The 23,522-nt window shown below is 44.9% G+C and overlaps 1 protein-coding gene across 13 annotated transcripts in view; it reads left to right on the forward strand.

Moving 5' to 3' along the window:
• Positions 1-23,522, forward strand: part of DTNB (dystrobrevin beta) — a 296,213-nt gene that overhangs the window by 266,831 nt on the left and 5,860 nt on the right. For 4 of the 13 annotated variants that reach the window (XM_004028945.5, XM_004028946.5, XM_019021306.4 and 1 more), the window contains 3 exons: positions 18,479-18,638; positions 19,462-19,551; positions 22,951-23,004. In XM_004028945.5, coding sequence (XP_004028994.1) covers positions 18,479-18,638; positions 19,462-19,551; positions 22,951-23,004 — 304 coding nt within the window. Of the gene's footprint in view, positions 1-18,478; positions 18,639-19,461; positions 19,552-20,727; positions 20,814-21,628; positions 22,928-22,950; positions 23,005-23,522 lie in introns of those variants that run through there. The other 9 variants (XM_004028947.5, XM_055377590.2, XM_004028949.5 and 6 more) reach the window with 5 other exon arrangements.

A 23,522-nucleotide genomic window follows, 5' to 3' on the forward strand; every position in this document is an offset into this window, starting at 1 on the left:
TCGCCAGCCTCCTGCTCTTCCCTCTCAGTTGCCAACTTCAAGTCCATTTTTTCTCCCAAAAGTTGCTCTCCCTCTTTCTATTCCTATACCCCATTCCAGCCTCCATTATCTGTCACCGGGTTTTGGAAAAGCCACTTTATTGATAGAACCCCTGTCTCCTGTCTCTTGTTTCTCAGTCCCTCTGTGCCATTGCCCAGAGCTTGATTCCTGAGCACAGACCAGACTGGCCACATCCCTCCCCTCCTTAGAAACCTTCACCGGCTCCTCTTGCCTTTGCCTGTAGCAGGAGTCAGCAGGCATTTTCTTAAAAGATTAGACAGTAAATATTTCAGGCTTTCCAGGCCAAACCAGATATTATGTAGGTACTATATAACCATTTAAAATGTAACCATTAAAAAATGTAAAAATCATTCTTGGCTCATGGTCTGTTGAAAAAAAAACAACAACAAAACAAAAAGCAAAACTGGTGGTGGAAAAAAATAGAACATTTTATTTATTTATTTATTTAGAGATGGAGTCTTGTTCTGTCACCCAGGGTGGAGTGCAGTGGCACAATCTTGGCTCTCTACAGCCTCCGTTTCCCAGTTCAAGTGATTCTCCTGCCTCAGCCTCCCGAGTAGCTGGGATTACAGGCGCCCGCAGCCACAGCCAGCTAATTTTTGTATTTTTAGTAGAGATGGGGTTTCACCATGTTGGTCAGGCTGGTCTTGAACTCCTGACCTCAAGTGATCTGCCCGCCTCAGCCTCCCAAAGTGCCAGAATTACAGGCGTAAGCCACCACACCCGGCCAGAATATTTTATTTTTAATGGTGGTTAGTTGGGCCAGGCATGGTAGCTCACGCCTATAATCCCAGCACTTTGAGAAGCCGAGGCAGATGGATCACTTGAGCCCAGGCATTTGAAATCAGCCTGGGCAACATGGCAAAATTTCATCTCTACAAAAAATACAGTAATTAGCCAGGCATGGTGTCAGCTACCCAGGAGGCTGAGGTGGGAGGATCACTTGAGCCCAGGAGGTCAAGGCTGTGGTGAGCCATGATCTTGCCACTGCACTCCAGCCTGAGTGCACTCCAGACAGAGCAAAACTCTTGTCTCAAAAAATAAGAAACAAAAAAAATAATAATGGTGGCGAGTTGGATTTTCCACGGGTTGTGTAGTTTTCCTATCTGTGGCCTATTATTTTTTAGTTTTTGAGACAGAGTTTCACTCTTGTCACCCAGACTGGAGTGCAATGGCATGATATCAGCTCACTGCAACCTCTGTCTCCCAGGTTCAAGCGATTCTCCTGCCTCAGCCTCCCAAGTAGCTGGGATTACAGTCGCGTGCCACCACGCCTGGCTAATTTTTGTATTTTTAGTAGAGATGGGGTTTCACCATGTTGGCCAGGCTGGTCTTGAACTCCTGACTGCAGGTGATCCACCCACCTCAGCCTCCCAAAGTGTTAGGATTACAGGTGTGACCCACCGTGCCCAGCCCTTATCTGTGGCCTATTAAATAAACTCTGCAGCTGCTCATTTACAGCTCTGGCTGCTCACCGCCAACACTTCTCCTTTCCTGCTACAGGTCTTCCCTGCTCCCCACACTCCAGCTTCACCGCCCCGTCTCACCCCCAATACAGCCTCCTCTCCAGCCCAGTGCCTCGGTCATGCACTTTCCCCCGCCTGGTTTGCCCTTCCCAAGCCTCTTCTGCCCATTGCAGTTGTACCCGTCGAGATACTCTCAGCTGCCACCTCTTCTACCAAACTTAACCCTGTTCCATAACGTCAGGCCAGGCTGCTTTTCCTCTGTTTCTCTGCTGTGGCACCTGTTACATCCCGTTTGGTGTGCTGGTTGCATACGTACCTGACTCCCTCGGGATAGGCCTGCTGAGAGTGGAGACATTGCCTCAGCTGCATAGCCCCCTACCCCTGGCACCTTTCAAAGTAGAAGAACAACAGGTGTCACTCTGTGGAGCCAAGTGTGTGGGGTGTTTCACGATCATCCTCACCAACCTGTGAGGTAGATATTGTTATCCCCACTGTACATATGAAGAACCTTAGGTGCAGAGAGGTTAGGTAAGTTGCCGAAGATCACACAGCTAGTAAATGGCAGCTGGAATCCAAACTAGGTTCCTCTAGGCTGGGCACAGTGGCACACGCCTGTAATCCCAGCTACAAGGGAGGCTGATGTGGGAGGATTGCTTGAGGCCAGGAGTTTAAGACCAACCCGGGCAACATAGCAAGACCCCATCTCAAAAAAAAAAAAAAAAAAACCAAACTAGGTTTATCCAACTGCAAAGCCTGGACTCTAACCACTATGTTACATATAACAGGGACTTAACAAAGTGCAGAGTGTCATTGTTGAATAAGGGTGCCATACCTCACCACACAAATTTGGCTTACCCATAAGTAGCATTTAAATTAGACTCATAGAATTTTAAAACCCCACTGATAGGTCCCAGCTGGCTTCCTGCTAATTTAGCTGTCTGAATAAGGACCACATCCTCCTGAGAACCTAGCCTAGTTTCTGTTTCTAGTATGCTATCTGAGTGTTCGGCATTCATTGTATAGGTATTTTTCTCTTGGTTGGTGAGGTCTCTCATCATTTTGCAGAGAACTGGCTTTGAAATCTTGCAGTGAAGACTAGTGGGATACGGGCCAGGCACAGTGGCTCATGCCTGTAATCCCAGCACTTTAGGAGGCCGAGGCAGGTGGATCACTTGAGGTCAGGAGTTCGAGACCACCCTGGCCAACATGGCGAAACCCCATCTCTACTAAAAATACAAAAATTAGCGGGGTGTGGTGGCAGGCGCCTGTAATCCCAGCTGTTCTGGAGGCTGAGGCACAAGAATCGCTTGAACCCAGGAGGCGGAGGTTGCAGTGAGCCGAGATCGTGCCACTGCACTCCAGCCTGGGTGACAGAGCAAGACTCTGTCTCAAAAAAAAAGACTACTGGGATACCATTTTCAAATAGGGCTAGGCAAACTGGGAGAAACAAACAGAAAGGAGGTAATTCTAGTCTTGGAATTTATGAGTTTCTCTATCTAAAAGTTTACATTCCAATTTTCTTTTTATCTACAGGTTTATCTTGAGTTTTAATAGGTTATTCTTTGTCCCAGAAATTTAATACACCTTCTTCCTTCTACTAAGAAAGATAATTGTACACCTTGCCCTCACTCTTTAATTCTTAGCATAAGCTTTGTCTTCTATATAATTTAGTGTAACTTGAATAGGGACAGAATCATGAAGATTGAGAACCCTAACTTTCTGCCATTGGCAACACCGTGATCACAAATCATCCAGCAGTCCTAGAATAGCTGCTTCCTGTCTTACCGCAGCTTGCCTCACCAGCCATCACAGTGAGTGACAGGTTATGCATGAGCCCTGAGGTTCCTGACATGATATGGAAACAAACAGGTGTCACCCCTCTGCAGAGAGACCCCATGGCAGACTTTCTGGTGGCCTCATCCTTCCAACAGACACATGATAGGTAAATGTGTGTTAACGGTGGTAAGAGAGACTTCATAAAACTCTTTAGCCCCTCTCTCCAGTGTCTAGAAGCCAAGTTCATCTTTAAAAGACTCCACTTTCATGCTGACCAGGGGTGTTGAAAAAAATAGAAAATAAAAATAAATAAAAGACTCCGCAGCACTTAAGCTTGCAGGTGGGCGCCTCTGCTAAGCAGGGAAGGTGTCCAGGCACATTCATTGCCTGCTTCCTTGCTCACGGCCATTGGGTTGCCTCTCTCCTTCACCCTCGTTCTCCATTCTCTGAGCGCTTCCATTGCCAGTCCTAACTCCCAATAGTCTTAGCTCTTGTCGTGTGAGGCAGTTATTTCCAACTCTCACAGCAGGACAGACAGTGCAGCATCAGATAGCCCCATCACCTCTCCCTCGTTTCACGTCCACTTTGATGAGACAGCTGCATCTTCCTAGCACAGTCACCACCAGCACCAGCTCAAAATAGTTATGTGGGGTTTTAAACTTTTTCTTGAAGAAGAAAATGGACAAAGGCTGTTCTCTACATATCCCAGTTCTCTGTATGTTCACGGTTGCCTAAATTTCAGACTTGCAGCAACTCTCTCCCATCATTGTTTTTTGTTTCTCTGAGAGGGCCTCTGAAAATCGGCAGCAAAGAGGCCACTTTGTTTAATTTAAATACACTGCAGCAAAATGAAGGTAATTGTCCACACAGGCCATCTGCTACCTGGCAGGTGTCCATGAGTCAGGGAGATAGAAATGGAGACTAAAGTGTCTTCCATTCTGTTACCATGATAACAGCTTAGCTCCAAGTTTTAGTTGCGTGTGCGTGTGGAGGGGGATGCAGTTATGAATGCTCTGCAGAGGGCATTAACTCTTAAAGTCAGGCTTTTTGCCACAAGTCTGTCTGGCCTTGTTTACCTGACTATAATGTGTGCCAGGAGGATTAAAAATTCTTCCCTGTTCCATGAGGAAAAAGAAAGAAGGGAAGTCCTATTTTTGGAGCCCCTACTAAGTGCCAGGCATCATGCTGGGGCCACCCAAGCATGGCCAAGAACAGTGCAGTATCATTTTCCTACTAAAGACACTGCCTTTCTCTCCGTGCAGCTGGTCTCCTGGCCAGTTCTCTCTGCCACAGCATGTGCATCCCTGCCTCTGTGCTCAGATGCAGAGCTGGTGAAGGATCCCCGTGTCCTCAGAGCACCTTCTCTGGCATTTTCTATACCTGTTTTGGCTCCAACATGAGATTGTTTTTATAGATAAGAGATTTTCATAATCCCTGTATTCTCCTTTCTCACATTTCCTTACTGGGAATGAAATTGACTGTCCCCTGGAAAATCACGGTTAGTGTCAATCATCAGAAGTCTTGACTGATCCATGTTCCTTTTAGTCTCAGAAACATTGTGCTGTGATCCCAATATGCTTAGTTTTCTGCCAGCAGTTTGAGGCAATTAGCAGACCCAGGGACCAGTCCTAGCCTATCTTCTGATTTTGTGTGTGACCTTGTGACCTCTCTTGACCTCAGCCTCCTCAAATGAAAAATGAATGTTGGACTAAAACAAGCTAGTTTGCTGGGGTCATGAACCCTCTGATTTTGTAATTTCTGAACACTTTTCTTGGAACATGATGCAGAGCTTTCTTGGGTTCTCAGGGTCTTTGCTGATTTGAAAATGAAGAGCCAGCAGTCTAGAGAGCTTATCAGATTGTAATGTTTCACTGGCTCTACATTTGCAACAGAATTGTTTCCAACTGTTATACAAGGGACCTCTGTATTGAGAGAACCTGAGTCACAGGGCATTTATTGTGTTTAGTTATTGGTTAGACCCATGATTGGCCTGTGCTGGACTCAAGCCTTTGTTACAGCTTGTACTACAAGATTCCACTGTCCTTATATCAGGAAACCTTAAAACACTGAGTAGCACATTGCAAAGCTTCCCTTGCTTCTCCAGGCGAATTGCCCTCTCCTGGCAGCTGAAACCCAGAAGCACAAGAGTCTTTTGTGCCCATCATTGGACAACATATCCCCATCCTTGGAGCCACCTGACTAGTTCCTCTACCTTTGCAGATTTCTAGGTGTTTCTCAGGTTTCCCGTAATCTCAGGGTGCCAACTGTGATGCCTCCCCCTCCCCAAGTCTCCCACTGTGCCGCGTATTCTAGACTGGTTCGCATTGAGCGGAGTGTTCAGCAGTCTCCATGGAGAAGGGCCTGCCTCTCTGAACATAAAGCCCATCTGTGCTTTTGAGACGAGGTGCATTTGCAGAGTGCGGTGCTCCATCTTGATTTTTAGTGTGTTCTGTCTGGCCTGTGCCTATCAAGTAAACAGAAGGAACAAACTCCAGCCAGATTCAGAGGTGATTGTCAGCATGTCAGGAATGTTGCTGTGCACAGAAGGCTTCTCAGACTGCATGTGCGCCACGCACTCCAGTTTGCACTTATTTAGTTAGAAGGACCTTATTTCAAACTCTTTCCTGAGATAGTTCCATCTTATACAGAGTATCCTGCTCCCTACACCTCCTCATCAGCATCATCTGTACAAGGCCTAAGTGGCCAGCAGCTGTGGTACTGACTCCACTCGTGAGAAAGGAAAGTTAGAAGCAGAATATGCCATGACGTGACCGAGATGCTGCTGGGACCCCAGAAGAGCATTCCTCACTGACAGAATGGTCAGAACTGAAGCAAAGTGTTGGTTCTTGCCATGTCTGAGACGAGGTTAACTTAGCGAAGATCATAGGTCACAGAATTTTATATCTGAAAAATACAGTTTTTATCCAGTTGAGTTCCCTCAGTTTACAAATAAGACTGAGCCCCAGAAAACTTAAAATGCATGTGCTACAGAATCAAAAGAAGAGCCCAGGTCTCCCGACATCTCACTCTGCCCTTTTCACTGAAGCACGCTGCCTCCTCAGTGCTCACCTGGGAGGTAGCAAGAGCCAGAGAGCCTGCAGCTTTCCCTATTCTTCAGGCTCATTGAGTTTGCAGCTGAGAAATGCCTCTAGGCCCTGGTCATGATTGACAAAGTGAAGAGGTTGAGTCTTTTGGTATCAGGACAGGCTGATGTACTCAGGGCCCTCTGCACATTCCCAAATCAGGGAAGTTTTTTTTCTCGATTGTATATTCCTGCCTCTTGTCTCATCTGGAGGCCTCTTTCCTGGGCTCTTTGGCCTGTTCCTCTGAGAGCCTCTGGTCCTGGTCTCGCATATGTCAGAATTCATCCGCCCTCTCTCTGTTCATCAGCTGTCATCATATGGGATTGATCTAATAATGTATTTTTAAAAATTAACCTTAGCATATGAGTTAGCTGTTGCTGCACAACAACGTACCCCAAAACGTAGCTGCTTGGGAGAACAAACGTTTACTAATAAATAACAAGTATGGATTACTTCACAGCAACCCAGCTGCTGTCTTCCCGGACACCTCAGTTCAGTGTCTCGCACAAGGCTGCCATCAAGGCGTTGTCACTTCAAGGCCCAGCAGCACGTGGCTCTTGGCAGGACTCAGATCCTCGTGGTTCCTTGGACTCAGGGCCTCAGTTTGGTGCTGGCTGATGGCTGAAAGCCACCGTTGGTCCCTGCCACAGGGCCCATCCCCAGGGCAGCTCACAGAATGGCAGCTGGCTTCACCAGGACAAGGAAGCAGGAGAGAGTGGGAGCAAGGAAGAGAGTCAGAGTCTTCTATAACCCCTCCTTGGAAGTGATATCCCACTTGTCTGATTCATTAGCAGCGAGTCACTAGGCCTAGCCCACGTTGAAGGGGAGGAGACTCCACCCGGATATGAATGCAGGGGAGGGTCCCTTGGGGCCATCTCAGAGGTCTGGTGACCACATTTGCTTATCTAGTTAAAGTATCTCACATAAAGATTCACTGGTAGGATGGGCCCTGTAATCCCAGCACTTTGGGAGGCCGAGGTGGGCAGATCACATGAGAACAGGAGTTCAAGACCAGCCTGGCCAACATGGCAAAACTCCATCTCTACTAAAAATACAAAAATTAGCCAGATGTGGTGGTGCATGTCTGTAATCCCAGCTACTCAGGAAGCTGAGGCACGAGAATCACTTGAACCCAGGAGGTGGAGGTTGCAGTGAGCCGAGATCACACCACTGCACTCTAGCCTGGGAAACAGAGCAAGATCCTGTCTAAAAAAAAAAAAAAGGTCAGGGGCGATGGCTTACGCTTGTAATCCCAGCACTTTGGGAGGCCAAGCGAGGCAGGTGGATCATGAGGCCAAGAGATTGAGACTATCCTGGCCAACATGGTGAAACCCCATCTCTATTAAAAATACAAAAATTAGCTGGGCGTGGTGGTGCACGCCTGTAGTCCCAGCTACTCAGGAGGCTGAGGCAGGAGAATCATTTGAACCCAGGAGGCAGAGGTTGCAGTGAGCTGAGATCGCGCCACTGCACCCCAGCCTGGTGACAGAGGGATTCCGTCTCAAAAAAGAAAAGACTCACTGACGACTGATAGATGTATTACTCCCTGGAGATTACTACCTGCTCCAGCACTTTTCCTGCTCTTTTCCACTTTTCATTACAGAAGAAAAAGGGCCAAAAATGTGATGCACTTCATTGTCATTTAACAAGTATTTATTAAGAATTTACCTGTGCTAAGCACAGGGATTCAGAGGATGGAATTTAAGAAGTGAGATAGTGCTGTGATGGAGACACACAAGATTCCGTGGGAGTATCTCAGAAAGACATTGTCTCATCCTAGAGGAGATAGTAGTGAGACTGATGCCCAGGGGACCAGCAGGAGCCAATCAGACAGCATGGGGGAGAGTAGCGCTCCCAGCAGAGGGAATCGCAAGAGAGAGCAGAGTCCCATCAACAGAGTCAAGTGTGGATAGGCCCACACTTTTGCTTTTTTGTCAAAACCAGCAAGGAACAGAGTTGGTTGACATCCCTTGCATGATGTATATCTCATCCAAGATCAGCTCCAGTCTCCAGGCTTCCTGAACCCTTAGCCTCAGGCCTGGCGAAAGCCCATGCATATTGGTGAGCTATCACTTGTGCCTCTGACCCACCCAGGATTGAAAACTGGTATTACCCTACACAAACCAGAATTCATGGAGGGCCCTGACAGCTCTGTCCTGGCTTCATTTTCATCCAGTATGATCCTAACGCCAAGGGCTGGGGCGTAAGACCCATGGAGAAATAACACCTGCCCAGGAGTCGTAGCTTTTCTCTTTCAACTGCTCTGAACAAACACAACTTCTAGAATCTGGTTTTTATCTTCCTCAGAAGGCATGCCCTAGGTAATGATCCCAGGAAGAGGGTCTGATTATTTCCAGGCTGATGGTGGGCAGGAGGTTTCACTTCCAGATACTAGAGCTTTAGACACATGGGGCTGGCCACCCTGCCTACCCCTCTTGTCTCATCCCCCATCATCATTTCAATATCAAAGTATTTGCAAAGGTTCAGTGTCATGCTATTATGAAGCAGCCTGGATGTTCACCTGGGTCCTGTGACTCTGATGTGCGGTCCTCAGGCCACGGTGCCTGGCCCAGATCATGCAGAGGGAGATTCCTGAGTCCTCGCCATATGTTTAATGCTGGTTGGGCCATCTGTCTTATAGTGCAGTGTGTTAGCATTTCAGAGGTCATTCTTTTTTTTTTTTTTTTTGAGACAGAGTCTTGCTCTGTTACCCAGGCTGGAGGGCAGTGGCAGGATTTCGGCTCACTGCAAGCTCCGCCTCCTGGGTTCAAGCGATTCTCCTGCGTCAGCCTTCCGAGTAGCTGGGATTATAGGCATGCGCCACCATGCCCAGCTAATTTTTGTATGTTTAGTAGAGACAGGGTTTCGCCATGTTGGCCAGGCTGGTCTCAAACTCCTCACCTTAGGTGATGCACCTACCTCGGCCTCCCAAAGTGCTGGGATTACAGGCATGAGCCACCAGGCCCGGCCCATTTTTGTTCTTTAAGTGGATTTAATTTCCATCTTGAGTTCCTACGCTGTCTGAACTGGTCACTTAATCTAGGCATTTCCAGGCAAACTCGAAACCAGCCCTCAGAGATTCTTATCCTGCTTCCTGTGCCCTGAGATTTGCCTATTCTGGACATTTTATATAAATGGGATCATATGATATGTGGTCTTCCGTGACTGGCTTCTTGCACGTAGCATACTGTTTTCTTTTTTTTTTTTTTTTTTTTGAGACAGAGTCTCTTTCTGTCATCCAGGCTGGAGTGCAGTGGCGCGATCTCAGCTCACTGCAACCTCTGCCTCCCAGATCAAGCAATTTTTCTCCCTTGGCCTCTTGAATTGATGGACATTTGAATTGTTTTTACTTTTTGGCTATGTCGAATAACGCTGCTATGAACATTTGGGTTCAGATTTTTGTGTGGACATGTTTTCCTGTCTCATGGATATATACCTAGGAATGGAATTGCTGCCAGTCTGTCCAAAGCAGCTGCACTATTTTACTTTTTGTGTGTGGGGGGCGGGGGTGGGGGTGCAGGGGTGGTATTTGGTCTTTATTCCGTAGATGGCTTAAAGAAATTCAGTTATCTAAAATCTCAGGACAAATTTATCCCTTTTATCTTATATTCAATTCAGAAATTGTTGAGATTTTCCTAGAATCACAGTCTGCAAATACATGACAGTGAAGGATTGGAAGGTAGTAATAGGAAAAGTAGCTGGGGAGACAAAACAGTGCCCAGATTGAGGTTTTAATGTTAGGAAAAAAGAACATTAATGATCCTGCAGAATGGTCACAAGAGCTATCCCTAACACCAGTCTTTTTTTTTTTTTTTTTTTTTTTTAGTTCCTTTTATTAATTTCAATAGGTTTTGGGGGAACATGGCGGGAGGGGCAGATTTGGTTACATGGATAAGTTCTTTAGTGAAAAAGTCCAGTGTATCATTCTTTTTTTTTTTCCTCCTGAGACAGGGTCTTGCTCTGTTGCCTAGGCTGGAGTGCAGTGACATAATCTCAGTTCACTGCACCCTCCACCTCCTGGGTTCAAGGGATTCTCCTGCCTCAGCCTCCCAAGTAGCTGGTATTACAGACATGAACCACCACATCTGGCTAATTTTTGTATTTTTAGTAGAGATAGAGTTTCACCATGTTGGCCAGGCTGGTCTCAAACTCCTGTCCTCAAGTGATCTGCCCATCTTGGCCTCCCAAAGTGCTGGGATTGCAGACCAGTGTATCATTCTTACACCTTTGCATTCTCATAGCTTAGCTCCCACTTATGGATAAGAACAACGGTGTTTGGTTTTCCATTCCTGAGTCACTTCACTTAGAATAATGGTCTCCAGTTCCATCCAGGTTGCTGTGAATGCCATTGTTTTGTTCCTTTTTATGACTGAATAGTATTCCATGGTATGCATTTACCACATTTTCTTTATCCACTCGTTGATTGATGGGCATTTGGGCTGGTTCCATATTTTTGCGATTGTGAATTGTCCTAGCACCAGTCTTCAGGAGGGAGGGAGGGAATATTTAATTACGGCTTCTTATATGTAATTCTGGGCTACATTTTTTAACTTGTCTATTAATCCTTTTATAATATTCCATATTATGTAAGAGAAAACTAAGATTCAGTAGGATTAATTTATTTACTCAAAGAAAATGCTGAAATAAGAATGCAAATTCCATCTCTAGTGCTTTCTTCACAACATAAATTTTTATCTAGCTTCCTTGCTCACTGGAAGTACCTTTATCAATTACATGAGAAATACCTACAAATCAGTTGCAATGATTTATTCATGTATTAATTTGTTTAATCATGATTTTGTCACATAGATTTTGAATATTTGCTCTTGCTAGAAACTCTGATGCTGATGTGGTTAGAGAGGTGTATGTAAATATTTAAATATACATAAATATATATTTATGTATATTTATATTTATGTATATATTGTGATTTATATATTTATGTACATAAATATACATGTATATTATGTAATTGGTATATTTCTGTGTATTTATGTATTTATAAATATGTATACTGTGATTTATATATTTATGTATACATATTATGTGATACATAAACTTTTTAAAATTTTTTAATGTTTTTATTTCAATAGGTTTTTGGGGAACAGGTAGTATTTGATTACATGAACAAGTTTGTTAGTGGTGATTTCTGGGATTTTGGTGTACCCATCATCCAAGCAGTGTACACTGTACCCCATGTGTAGTCTTTTACCCTTTTCCACACCCCACCCTTTCCCCGAGTCCCCGAAGTCCAATATATCATTCTTAGGCCTTTGTGTCCTCATAGCTTAGCTCCCACATGTGAGTGAGAATGTACAATGTTTGGTTTTCCATTCCTGAGTTACTTCACTTAGAAAAATAGTCTCCAATTCCATCCAGGTGGCTGTGAATGCCATTATTTCATTCTTTTTTATGGCTGAGTAGTATTCCATGGTGTATCTATCCCATTTTTTTTACCCACTCATTGATTGATGGGCATTTGGGCTGGTTCCATATTTTTGCAATTGCAAATTGTGCTGCTATAAACATGCGTATGCAAGTATCTTTTTTGTATAATGACTTACTTCCCTGGGGGTAGATACCTAGTAATGGGATTGCTGGATCAAACGGTATATCTACTTTTAGTTCTTTAAGGAATCACCACACTGTTTTTCATAGTAGTTGTACTAGTTTACATTCCCACCAACAGTGTAAAAGTGTTCCTTTTTCACTGCATTCACACCAACATCTATTATTTTTTGAGTTTTTTATTGCCATTCTTGTAAGAGTAAGGTGGTATTGCATTGTAGTTTTGATTTGCATTTCCCTGATAATTAGTAATTTGAGCATTTTTCCATATACTTGTTGGCCATTTGTATACCATCTTTTGAGAATTTTCTATTCATGTCCTTAGCCCACTTTTTTATGGGATTATTTTTTTCTTGCTGATTTGTTTTCTTTGTAGATTCTGGATATTAGTCCTGTGTCAGATGTATAGTTTGTGAAGATTTTCTTCTACTCTGTGGGTTGTTTGTTAACTCTGCTGATTATTTCTTTTGCTGTGCAGAAGCTATTTAGTTTAATTAAGTCCCATCTATTTATCTTTGTTTGTTGCATTTGCTTTTGGGTTCTTGGTCATGGAGTCTTTGCCTAAGCCAGTGTCTAGAAGGATTTTTCCAATGTTATCTTCTAGAATCTTTACGGTTTCAGGTCTTAGATTTAAGTCTTTGATCCAACCTGAATTGATTTTTGTATGAGGTGAGAGATGAGGATCCAGTTTCATTCTTCTATGTGTCTTGCCAGTTATCTCAGCATCATTTGTTAAGTAGGGTGTCCTTTCCCCATTTTTTGTTTTTGTTTGCTTTGTCAAAGATCAGTTGGGTGTAAATATTTGGCTGTATTTCTGGGTTCCCTATTGTGTTCCATTGGTGTATGTGCCTATTTTTATACCAGTACCATGCTGTTTTGATGACTGAGGCCTTATAGCATAGTTTGAAGTTGAGTAATGTGATGCCTCCAGATTTATTCTTTTTGCTTAGTCTTGCTGTGGCTATGTGGGCTCTTTTTTGGTTCCATATGAATTTAAGGATTGTTTTTTCTAATTCTGTGAGGAATGATGGTGGTATTTTGATGGGAATTGCATTGAATTTGTAGATTGCTTTTGGCAGTATGATTATTTTCACAATATTGACTCTACCCATCCATGAGCATGGGATGTGTTTCCATTTGTTCGTGTCATCTATGATTTCTTTCAGCAGTGTTTTATAGTTTTCCTTATAGAGGTCTTTCATATCCTTAGTTAGGTATATTCCTAAGTATTTTATTTTATTTTATTTTATTTTTTGCAGGTATTCTGAAAGGGGTTGAGTTCTTGATTTGATTCTCAGCTTGGTCGCTGTTGATATATAGCAGAGCTACTGATTTGTGTACAATAATTTTGTATCCTGAAACTTTGCTGAATTCATTTACCAGTTCTAGGAGCTTTTTGGATGAGTCTTTAGAATTTTCTAGGTATACAATCATATAATCAGCAAACAGTGACAGTTTGACTTCCTCTTTACCGATTTGGATGCCCTTTCTTTCTTTCTCTTGTCTGATTGCTCTGGCTAGGACTTCCAGTACTATGTTGAATAGAAGTGGTGAAAGTGAGCATCCTTGTCTTGTTCCAGTTCTCAGGGGGAATGCTCTCAACTTTTCCCTGTTCAGTATAATATTGGCTCTGGGTTTGTCATAGATGGCTTTTATTACATTAAGATATGTCCCTTCTATGCCAGTTTTGCTGAGAGTTTTAGTCATAAAGCGATGCTGGATTTTGTCTAATGCTTTTTCTGCATTTATTGGATCATGTGATTTTTGTTTTTAATTCTGTTTATGTGGTATATCACATTTATTGACTTACGTATGTTAAACCATCCCTGTGTCCCTGGTATGAAACCCACTTGATCATGGTGGATTATCTTTTTGATATGCTGTTGGATTTGGTTCACTAGTATTTTTTTGAGGATTTGTGCATCAGGGATATTGGTCTGTAGCTTTCTTGTTTTGTTATGTCCTTCCCTGGTTTTGGTATTAGGGTTATACTGGCTTCGTAGAATGATTTACGCAGGATTCCCTCTTTTTCTATCTTTTGCAATAGTGTCAGTAGGATTGGTACCAATTCTTCTTTGAATGTCTGATGGAGTTCAGCTGTGAATCCATCTGGTCCTGGACTGTTTTTTGTTGGCAGTTTTTTTATTACCATTTCAATTTCACTGCTTGTTATTGGTCTATTCAGATATTCTGTATCTTCCTGGTTTAATCTAGGAGGATTGTATATTTCCAGGAATTTATCCATTTCCTCTAGGTTTTCTAGTTTATGCATGTAAAGGTGTTCATGGTAACTTTAAATCTTTTGTATTTCTGTGGTATCAGTAGTAGTAGCTCTCGTTTTGTTTCTATTTGAGCTTATTTGGATCTTCTCTCTTCTTTTCTTGGTTAATCTTGCTAACGGTCTATCAATTTTATTTATCTTTTGAAAGAACCAGCTTTTGGTTTCATTCACTCACTCATTCATTCATTCATTCATTCATTTTTGAGATGGAGTCTCACTCTGTTGCCCAGGCTGGTGTACAGTGGTGTGATCTCAGCTCACTGCAGCCTCCACCTCCCAGGTTCAAGAGATTCTCCTGCCTCAGCCTCCCGAGTAGCTGGGATTACAGGTGCGTGCCACCACACCCTGTTAATTTTTGTTTTTTTCAGTGGAGATGGGGTTTCACCATGTTGCCCAGGCTGGTCTCGAACTCCTGACCTCAAGTGATCCACCCACCTTGGCCTCCCAAAGTGCTGGGATTACAGGCGTGAGCCACCGTGCCTGGCCTGTTTCATTTATCTTTTGTATTGTTTTGTGTGTATGTGTTTCAGTTTCATTTAGTTCTGCTCTGATCTTCGTTATTTCTCTTCTGCTGGGTTTGGGCTTGGATTGTTCTTGTTTCTCCAGTTCTGTGAGGTGTGACCTTAGATTGTCTGTGCTCTTTCAGACTTTTTGATGTAGGCATTTAATGCTATGAACTTTCCTCTTAGCATCACTTTTTCCGTATCCCAAAGATTTTGATAGATTCTGTCACTATTATTCAGTTCAAAGAATTTTTAAATTTCCATCTTGATTTCATTGTTGATCCAACCATCATTCAGGAGCAGATTATTTAATTTCCATGTATTTGCATGGTTTTGAGGGTTCCTTTTGGAGTTGCTTTCCAATTTTATTCTAATGTCGTCTGATAGAGTGCTTGATATGATTTTGGTTTTCTTAAATTTACTGAGACTTGTTTTGTGGCCTATCCTATGGCCATTTTACATTTCTATCGGCAGTATATTAGGGTTCTAATTTCTCCACATCCTTGCCAACACTTGTTATTACCTGTCTTTTTTATTATAGTCATCCTTGTGGGTGTGCAGTGGTGTCTCATTGTAGTTTTGATTTGCATTTCCCTAATAATGCTGAGCATCTTTCCATGTACTTACTGGATATTTATGTATCTTTGCAGGAATGTCTATTCAGATCCTTTGCCCATTTTAAAATATTATTTGTCCTTTTATTATTGAGTTGTAAGAGTTCTTTATATATTTTATATATAGATCATGTATCATATATAATTTGCAAACATTTTCTCCCTTTCTGGGGGTTGACTTTCACTTTCTTGATGGTATTCTTCAAAGCACAAAAGTTTTACTTTTGATAATATTCAGTGTATCTAGTTTTTCTTTCATAGCTTGGGCTTTTGATGTCATATCTAAAAAGTCATTGCCTAGGCCAGGCGCGGTGGCTCACACCTGTAATCCCAGCACTTTGGGAGGCCGAGGCAGGTGGATCACGAGGTCAGGAGATCGAGACCATCCTGGCTAACATGGTGAAACCCTATCTCTACGAAAAATACAAAAAATTAGCCGGGAGTGGTGGCGGGCGCCTGTAGTCCCAGCTAGTCAAGAGGCTGAGGCAGGAGAATGGTGTGAACCCGGGAGGTGGAGCTTGTGGTGAGCCGAGATTGCACCACTGCACTCCAGCCTGGGCAACAGAGCAAGACTCCGTCTCAAAAAAAAAAAAAAAAAAAAAAAAAGTCATTACCTAATCCAAGATTATAAAGCCTTCCCCCTATGTTTTCTCTAAGAATGTTATAATTTCAGCTCCTATGTTTAAGTTATTGATTAATTCTGAATTGATTTGTTCATATGTTTTTTAATGATATCTTTTGAAAAGCAGAAGTTTGGTCAGGCTCAGTGGCTCACACCTGTAATCCTAGCACTTTGGGAGGCCGAGGCGGGTGGATCACCTGAGGTCAGGAGTTTGAGGCCAGCCTGGCCAAGATGGCGTAACCCCATCTCTACCAAAAATATAAGAAAAGCCAGGCATGGTGACACGCAGACACCTGTAATCCCATCTACTTTGGAGGCTGAGGCAGGAGAATTGGTTGAACCCAGGGGACGGAGGTTGCACTGAGCCAAAATCGCACCACTTCACTCCAGCCTGGGTGAAAGAGTGAAACTCCATCTCAAAAAAAAAAAAAAAGAGAAGACGAAAAAGAAAAAGAAAAGAAAAAGTTTAAAATTTCAATGAAAGCCAGTTTATCTGTTTTGTTTTGTTTTTACATATCATGGTTTGGGTGTTTTCTTAGAGAAATTTTATAGTTTTAGCCCTTATAGTTACTATGATCCATTTTAGTTTTAGCTCTTATAGTTACTATGATCCATTTTGATTTAGTTCATATTTATTTGTATCATGGAAAGATCTCAGAAAGCATGCTAAGTGATTAAAGCAAATTGCAAAGTGATATGAGCAGTACAATACCATTCATGCAAAATTTAAAAGCATGAAATACCATTTATTATTCATAGCTATACATGCACATATAGGTTAAAAGTTTCACAGCAAAATTGTGATAGGGGTTGCCTCTGAAGGGAGGAGAGGAAAAACTGGAACAGGAAAGAACTGGTGGACAAAAATATTGCAAATTTTTCTGCAATATTTTTAGGTTGAAATACACTTGACACAATATGAAGTTACCAATTTGGGGTGGTTAATTATGTTGTACTTTTTAGTTTTCTGTATTTTTTTTTAACTTCTCAAAATACACACACATACACACACACACACACACAAATGATTCAAAGTAAGAACCATAGAAAATAATCCATTTCTGTTGAGTTTGGTGGCCACACGGTTGAAGCACTGCGGTGGGGTGTCGTGCGTCCAGCCTGTCCACCTGTTCAGGGCCAATTCTGTTTGTATATGGGGTTTCTAGCTGAGAAAGCTAGAATAAGGATAACTGTCTTCATCTGAATTCACTCTCACACTTTGGCTTCTATTTTTTCCAGTTTTGCTTCCACAGAAAACCCTAGTCCACCTTCCACACTCAGTTCCCGTTGTGCTGAAGAGCTACAGAGCCCACATCTCAGTGAGCGGCCCTTGATTAGTTTTCTCCTTTTATTTATTTTATCCCATTGCTCCAAACTTTCTCCACAACTATACCAGGGCCTCCCAAGGAAAGCTTGGTTTCTGTTTACCATGTGTCCTTTCTCACCTCGTCCCCGCGGGGTGGCCCCGGACAGCCTTGCTGTATATGTGCAGTGCATGTGGCATGACTGGCCCCATGGCCCCGCTTGCAGCCTGCAGCCGAGCTCCCCACATGCTCAGAGCATGCCCTGGGGGGAGTGGGGTCACAACCTGCAGAGTGCACACTGCCACCCTTGGAGTCAAGGGGTTGTTCCCATGCCTCCCACTGGTAAGCTGTGTGGCCTGCCACAACGTCTCTTTCCATTCTTCTTCTCCTATAAAATGGACATAAAAATATATACCCTGGCTTGGTATGGTGGCTCACACCTGTAATCCTAGCACTTTGGGAGGCGAAGGCGAGCAGATTGCATGAGCTCAGGAGTTAAAGACCAACCTGGGCAACATGTTGAAACCCCGTATCTACTAAAAATACAAAAAATTAGCCCAGCGTGGTGGCGCACGCCTGTAGTCCCAGCTACTTGGGAGGCTGAAGCAGGAGAATCTCTTGAACCTGGGAGGCGGAGGTTACAGTGAGCTGAGATCGCGCCACTGCACTCCACCTGGGCAACAAAGCAAGACTCTGTCTCCAAAAAAGATATATACATATATAAATATATACATACACACACACGTATGTCCTTTCCACTCACAGGTTGCCGGCAGCAGCGGGGGGAGGGGTCCAAATGAGAACATGTACATGAATGTGTTTGCTAACAAAATGAAAGCTGTTTGCATGTTACTTCCTGCCCTGCAAGCCAAGCCCTTCTAGAGCCCTGGCCCAGCTACGCAGCTCACTCTGTCTTCCCGAGAGTCCTCCACCACTCTGTGCCAGCCTCTTCTTTCCCTCCCATTCTTGGTCTTGTTCTTATGATGTTCTCTCTCTCTGCCCTGCACGCCCCCTTCCTTTTTTCCTTTTCTTCCTCTCTCCAGTCTTGGAAGCAGCCTAACTCCTTCCTTTCAAGTATGATCTTGTACCACTGAACTGAGGCCCACTGGCTGGCTCTGGTTGATGGAGAAAAAGTACTTTCTTCCTTCCTCAAAGAGGTCAGGTACTTGAGATAACGTATTTTCTGTCTTTGAATCTCCAGGCTCAGGCCACAGGGTCACCACATACATCGCCCACCCATGGAGGCGGCCGGCCGATGCCCATGCCAGTGCGCTCCACGTCTGCCGGCTCCACCCCCACCCACTGTCCGCAGGACTCGCTGAGCGGAGTCGGGGGAGACGTGCAGGAGGCCTTCGCACAAGGTGAGTTTCTGGAGCAGAGTTCGGCGGGGAGCTGAAGGGATCTGCAAACACGGACAAGATTCCTGCTGAGGTTTTTTCCATTTCTGTTTTGTGCTGTTTGCTTGAAATGATCAGATTTTGACAGACAGTGTAAATAAGTCAGGTGCTGGCCCCTTCTCATGAGACGGGCTGGTCTCCAGCGGGAGGGCTGCAGGCTTCCTATGTGTGCCAAGAACAGGCCTCCTGGGGTTCTCTGCCCTTTTTTCTGGATTATTGGAAGTGCTTTGTCCTTTGGGCTTTGTCTCCTCCAGAGGAATTGGATGGAATAATTCCCTGGCCTAGAAGGGACTGTAACAGGCACTGTAACTGGGACCGTGCTGAAAGCACAGTGCGCACGCCATTGCCACAGTCATCGGAGGAGCTGGTGACCAGCAGTATTAAGTAGTTGGGTGGGGATTCAGAGGGAAGTCCTGCTGGGGCTGGAGGTGAGAAGGGGAGGTGGTAGTGGTGGTTGTGGAGAGTACAGCCCCACCCCCACAAGGCTGAGGAAGACCTCGGTGGAATGCTTATTCTGGAACCCAGCTCTGGATTGTGTGGTGGCGGCAAAGCGTGGAGTTGACAGGATGCTGCTCCCTAGGTAGAGAGGGCAGAGGGAGAGGGACCAGTGGGCTGATGCCTCCTGCCCCCGGTGTGCCTGGGAATGGGTGGAGCTGCTGTGGCCCCATCTCCCCTTAGGTATTCCACACCTGTGTTCTCGGGCCTGGCAGAACTGAGGCATTTGCTCAGCCGTCTCTTCTCCATGCTCACCCACCCTGGCATCCCCATCTGCTCTGCCTCTCCTCAGGTACGAGGAGAAACCTCCGCAATGACCTGCTGGTGGCAGCTGACTCCATCACCAACACCATGTCATCCCTGGTGAAGGAGCTCCATTCAGGTGAAACCCAGAGCTCCCAGCCAGCTTCCCGGCCTCCCCTGCCTTGCCCGTGCCCTTCTCACTTCCTCGCCAGCGCCGGCAGAACCTCACCACCCAGCTCGCACCACCCCATTTCATCACCTAACTTTGCCTTCTAGGAACACAGTGGATGTCTCCACCCAGAGAGCCTCTGTCACACAGGATCGCGTAGGGGCGGTTTCACATTCAGGCCTATCTCAGGAGCGCATCTTGTGGAGCAAGCTGAATGTAGAGAAATTCAGACCTTTCAGTGCAGGCAGGCCCCTTCCTCACTTACCTCGTCTTCCATCTGTACTTTGTCCACAGCCGCTCTCTCCCTAGGCCTGACCGACCATCTCATTCTGAAACTTCCCTGGAGGTCTGGAGCGGAATCAGCCAGGAAAGCTCTGGACCTTCCCCTGCTGCCTTTCTGCTCTCTCCTGTTTGATTTGTTTTTGAAACCTATTCCCTCCTTTTGTCCGTGACCAGGCTCTGATTTCACCTGAAGTTCATGACCTGAGTCTGTTGCCTCTTCTGCTCCTTGTGTTCAGCTCATCTGTGACTTCTTTCTCAGTCTCTCCATCACCTCACCAATTCAGTGACTTCCCAAAGACCTTTACCTTGTGGCATTTCACCTTACATAAAACCCAGGAAAGAGAGAGAAAATAAAAGGCCATTCACGTATCCTCCTATCTCCAGGAATCCCCATGACTCTACCAGTTACGTAGGGGCCAGAGAGTCACTAACGATTTCACAGCGGTGGGGTCTCCATGTTTTGTGTTAAACTAATGGTTTCCCTCCCTAAGCGCTGTAGGTCACTCACACTGATGGCTCTCTTTTGTTTCTTTCCACCTAATGTAGTGCTTTTAAATACCTTGAAGTAGCTTAACAGGATTATTAAATAAAAAGATAAAGCAGTTTTTCCACGGACCATTCAAACACATACACTTATTCAAACACTCTTAGGGAAGGCAAGCCTTGGGTATTTTTCAGCCGTTCGTAGGAGAAAGCTCACATGTTTAGGGTTGTCATGGGACTGGACAGAGCCCCCAGCTCTGCTCTCAAGTCTGCCTGTTTTCATACAGACAAAAGTGAGTGTATAGCCCAGCTTCGTCTTTCCAGTCAGTTAAGGTCAGACGCTGCCTCTCTTGTTTGATGGTGCCACCCTCTCCATTCTAGCACTGTTTCTCAACCCCCATCAGAAGCACGGCCCCGCTCTGTACACATAAACAGAAGAGGCGACAGCCTTCAGGATGACCTCACAGGTGATTAGAAGGCGCTTTCCCTAATGTAGCTCCCCACAGATGTCAGAAATCCCACTTTTAGAGGAAATTTCTCAGGGAATTTCGGGCCATGGGAATTAACTACACTTGTACTTCATGGCCAGTTATTAGAGTTTATGCAAAATAAGTGGCTTCTGCGTTCATCGTGCTAGGGTGAGAGGTCATTAAATACCATTAAGTGGAAAGCACATAGAGACCGAATAGCTTCACAAAAATGTAAAGTTTATAGGAATCCTCAGCAGTGTCTCATAGTAAGGAAGGATGGTTTCAACAAAATTATGTAGTGTAATTTGGAAGGTGCCTTAGAGAGCACATTGTCCAGTCCCTTACTTAGAAATGTAGCCTGTGCTTATCAGAAAAGTGGTCTGCCTAAGGTCGTGCAGCTTGAAGGGGGAAAGCTGGTCCTAGAACCTGGGTCTTCAGAGCATTAAGCCAGAGATCTTACTCCCCTCCAGGATAAGATATCAAACCCAGAGTCCCAGAGGCCCCTTTCCCTGATGCTGTCCTCTCAGTCACTGAAGCCTGTAGGTAGACATGGACCAAAGCCACACATGGCACGGTATCCCTCTAACATGCAGACATAAACTCCCTTTACATGTGAGGGTGCCAATTTCTCAGTGAATGGAATAGCTTCACCCATCACCAACACGTTTTTACTGTCTGCTTGACAGTGACTTGACAGGTTTTTGTTCCAATGAGAGGACATACTCAGATTATCTTTACATATATTCTATACAGTGTATACATACTGTATATACATAGCTTGTAGTCCTCATCTTTATAAAGTTTTTTCACAGATAATCGAATCCTAGAATTGGAAAGGATCGAGGCCACAGGCACAGTGGCTCACACCTGTAATCCCAGCACTTTGGGAGGCTGAGGCAGGTGGATCACCTAAGGTCAGGAGTTCGAGACCAGCCTGACCAACATGGTGAAACCCCGTCTCTACTAAAAATACAAAATTAGCCTGGCATGGTGGTGCATGCCTGTAATCCCAGCTACTCGGGAGGCTGAGGCAGGAGAATCGCTTGAACCTGGGATGCAGAGATTGCAGTGAGCCAAGATTGCGCCGCTGTAGTCCAGCCTGGGCAACAAAAGCAAAACTCCATCTCAAAAAAAAGAAAAGAAAAGAAAAGAAAAAAATTGTAAAGGATGTTAGAAGTCATTTAATCCAACTTGCCACCCAATAAAACAGTCCTCTGAATATTTCCAGCGAGCTCATTCATGACCAACTCTAATCACTGGAAACTTCTTCCTCAGTGGGGAGCCAAAATCTCACTTTCTGTAACTGATTTATATCCCTGTCCTCTAAAGCTACCCAGGATAAGCTCAGTCCCTCCTCTGCAGGCTCGCCTTTCACGGGTTGGATGGCAAATGACAACCCTTCCTAGTTTTCTCCTCTGTAGACTGCTACACCCAATTCCTTCAACCTTTCCAAACGTGACATGGTTTTCTCTTACCAGCCTGCTTGACCATACCAGGATGTGGCCATTTTCCAAGGCTCCTATTCAAAGTACATGCCCGGGGCCCAGCACCCTGCTCTCCATCACAGGGGATCTTGTCCCTGCAGAGCACAAGGCATCTGTGACCCTCTCGAGTGTCCCCTGGAAAAGCACCTTAGACAGCATTAGCACTTCCCACATAGCCACTTTGCACTGTGCGGTCATTTTAAGTTTATCATCAGCTAAAACATACGGATTTTTTTTTTTAACAGAACCCCGTGTTAATCTAGGTATTCCCCCACCATATATTGTATGGTCACTTTCTTAAACCTGAATGCAAGACATTAGATGTCTCCCTGGTCATCACCACCTGAGGGCAGACAGGCATAGAACAGCGGCACGCAACCCCACACTGCACGCCCCCAGCCCTGGTCAGGAAAGTGAGCGATGTGACTGCACTGCTCCCTTTGGGCTGTGGTCTTATGGGCTCCTATTCAGCAGTGCTGGGGCGTGGGCCGCACAAGTGCAGACTGTGAGCTGAAGCACCCTCAGAGGCCTGCAGCCAGGAGCTGTTAGCTAGAGTTTCCTCCCAAGCCTCAGCAGTTGCTTTGTTCACCCTCCTTCTGTACTTGTCCTGTGCCGAAGGGTCACTGGCCTCCTTGGACTTGTTTTCACAGCAGAGGAAGGTGCAGAGGAAGAAGAAGAGAAGATGCAGAATGGGAAAGACAGAGGTAAAGGCAGCTCAGCAGGACTGCTCGTTTCAATGGGGAGCCCGAGCTCATGGATCAACCGCCCCCCACTTTGTTTCTGCATTCCTCCCTGCCACCACCTTTCCCAGAGCTTTCGGACCCGAGGTCCCTGTACCTACTTTTCCCATCTGACAGTCAGGTTTTACCTTCCAGGTGGCAAGGTCAGTCGATCACCAAGAGCTTCCTCATTTCCTGATCCTGGGATAGGTAGTTGGGATACAGGAAGTAGATACAAGTAGAACACAAAAGATGACCCTTTGACTGGAGAAGTTTATGATCTAGTTAAGAAAGCAAGACCAGGCCAGGTGCGGTGGCTTACGCCTGTAATCCCAGCACTTTGGGAGGCTGAGGCGGGTGGATCACAAGGTCAGGAGTTCAAGACCAGCAGGCTGGCCAACATAGTGAAACCTCATCTCTACTAAAAATACAAAAAATTAGCCAGGTGTGGTGGCAGGCGCCTGTAGTCCAGCTACTTGGGGAGAATGAGGCAGGAGAATCAC

Source organism: Gorilla gorilla, chromosome 12 (genome assembly GCF_029281585.2).
Source record: "Gorilla gorilla gorilla isolate KB3781 chromosome 12, NHGRI_mGorGor1-v2.1_pri, whole genome shotgun sequence".
In the NCBI taxonomy this organism is placed as follows: Eukaryota; Metazoa; Chordata; class Mammalia; order Primates; family Hominidae; genus Gorilla; species Gorilla gorilla.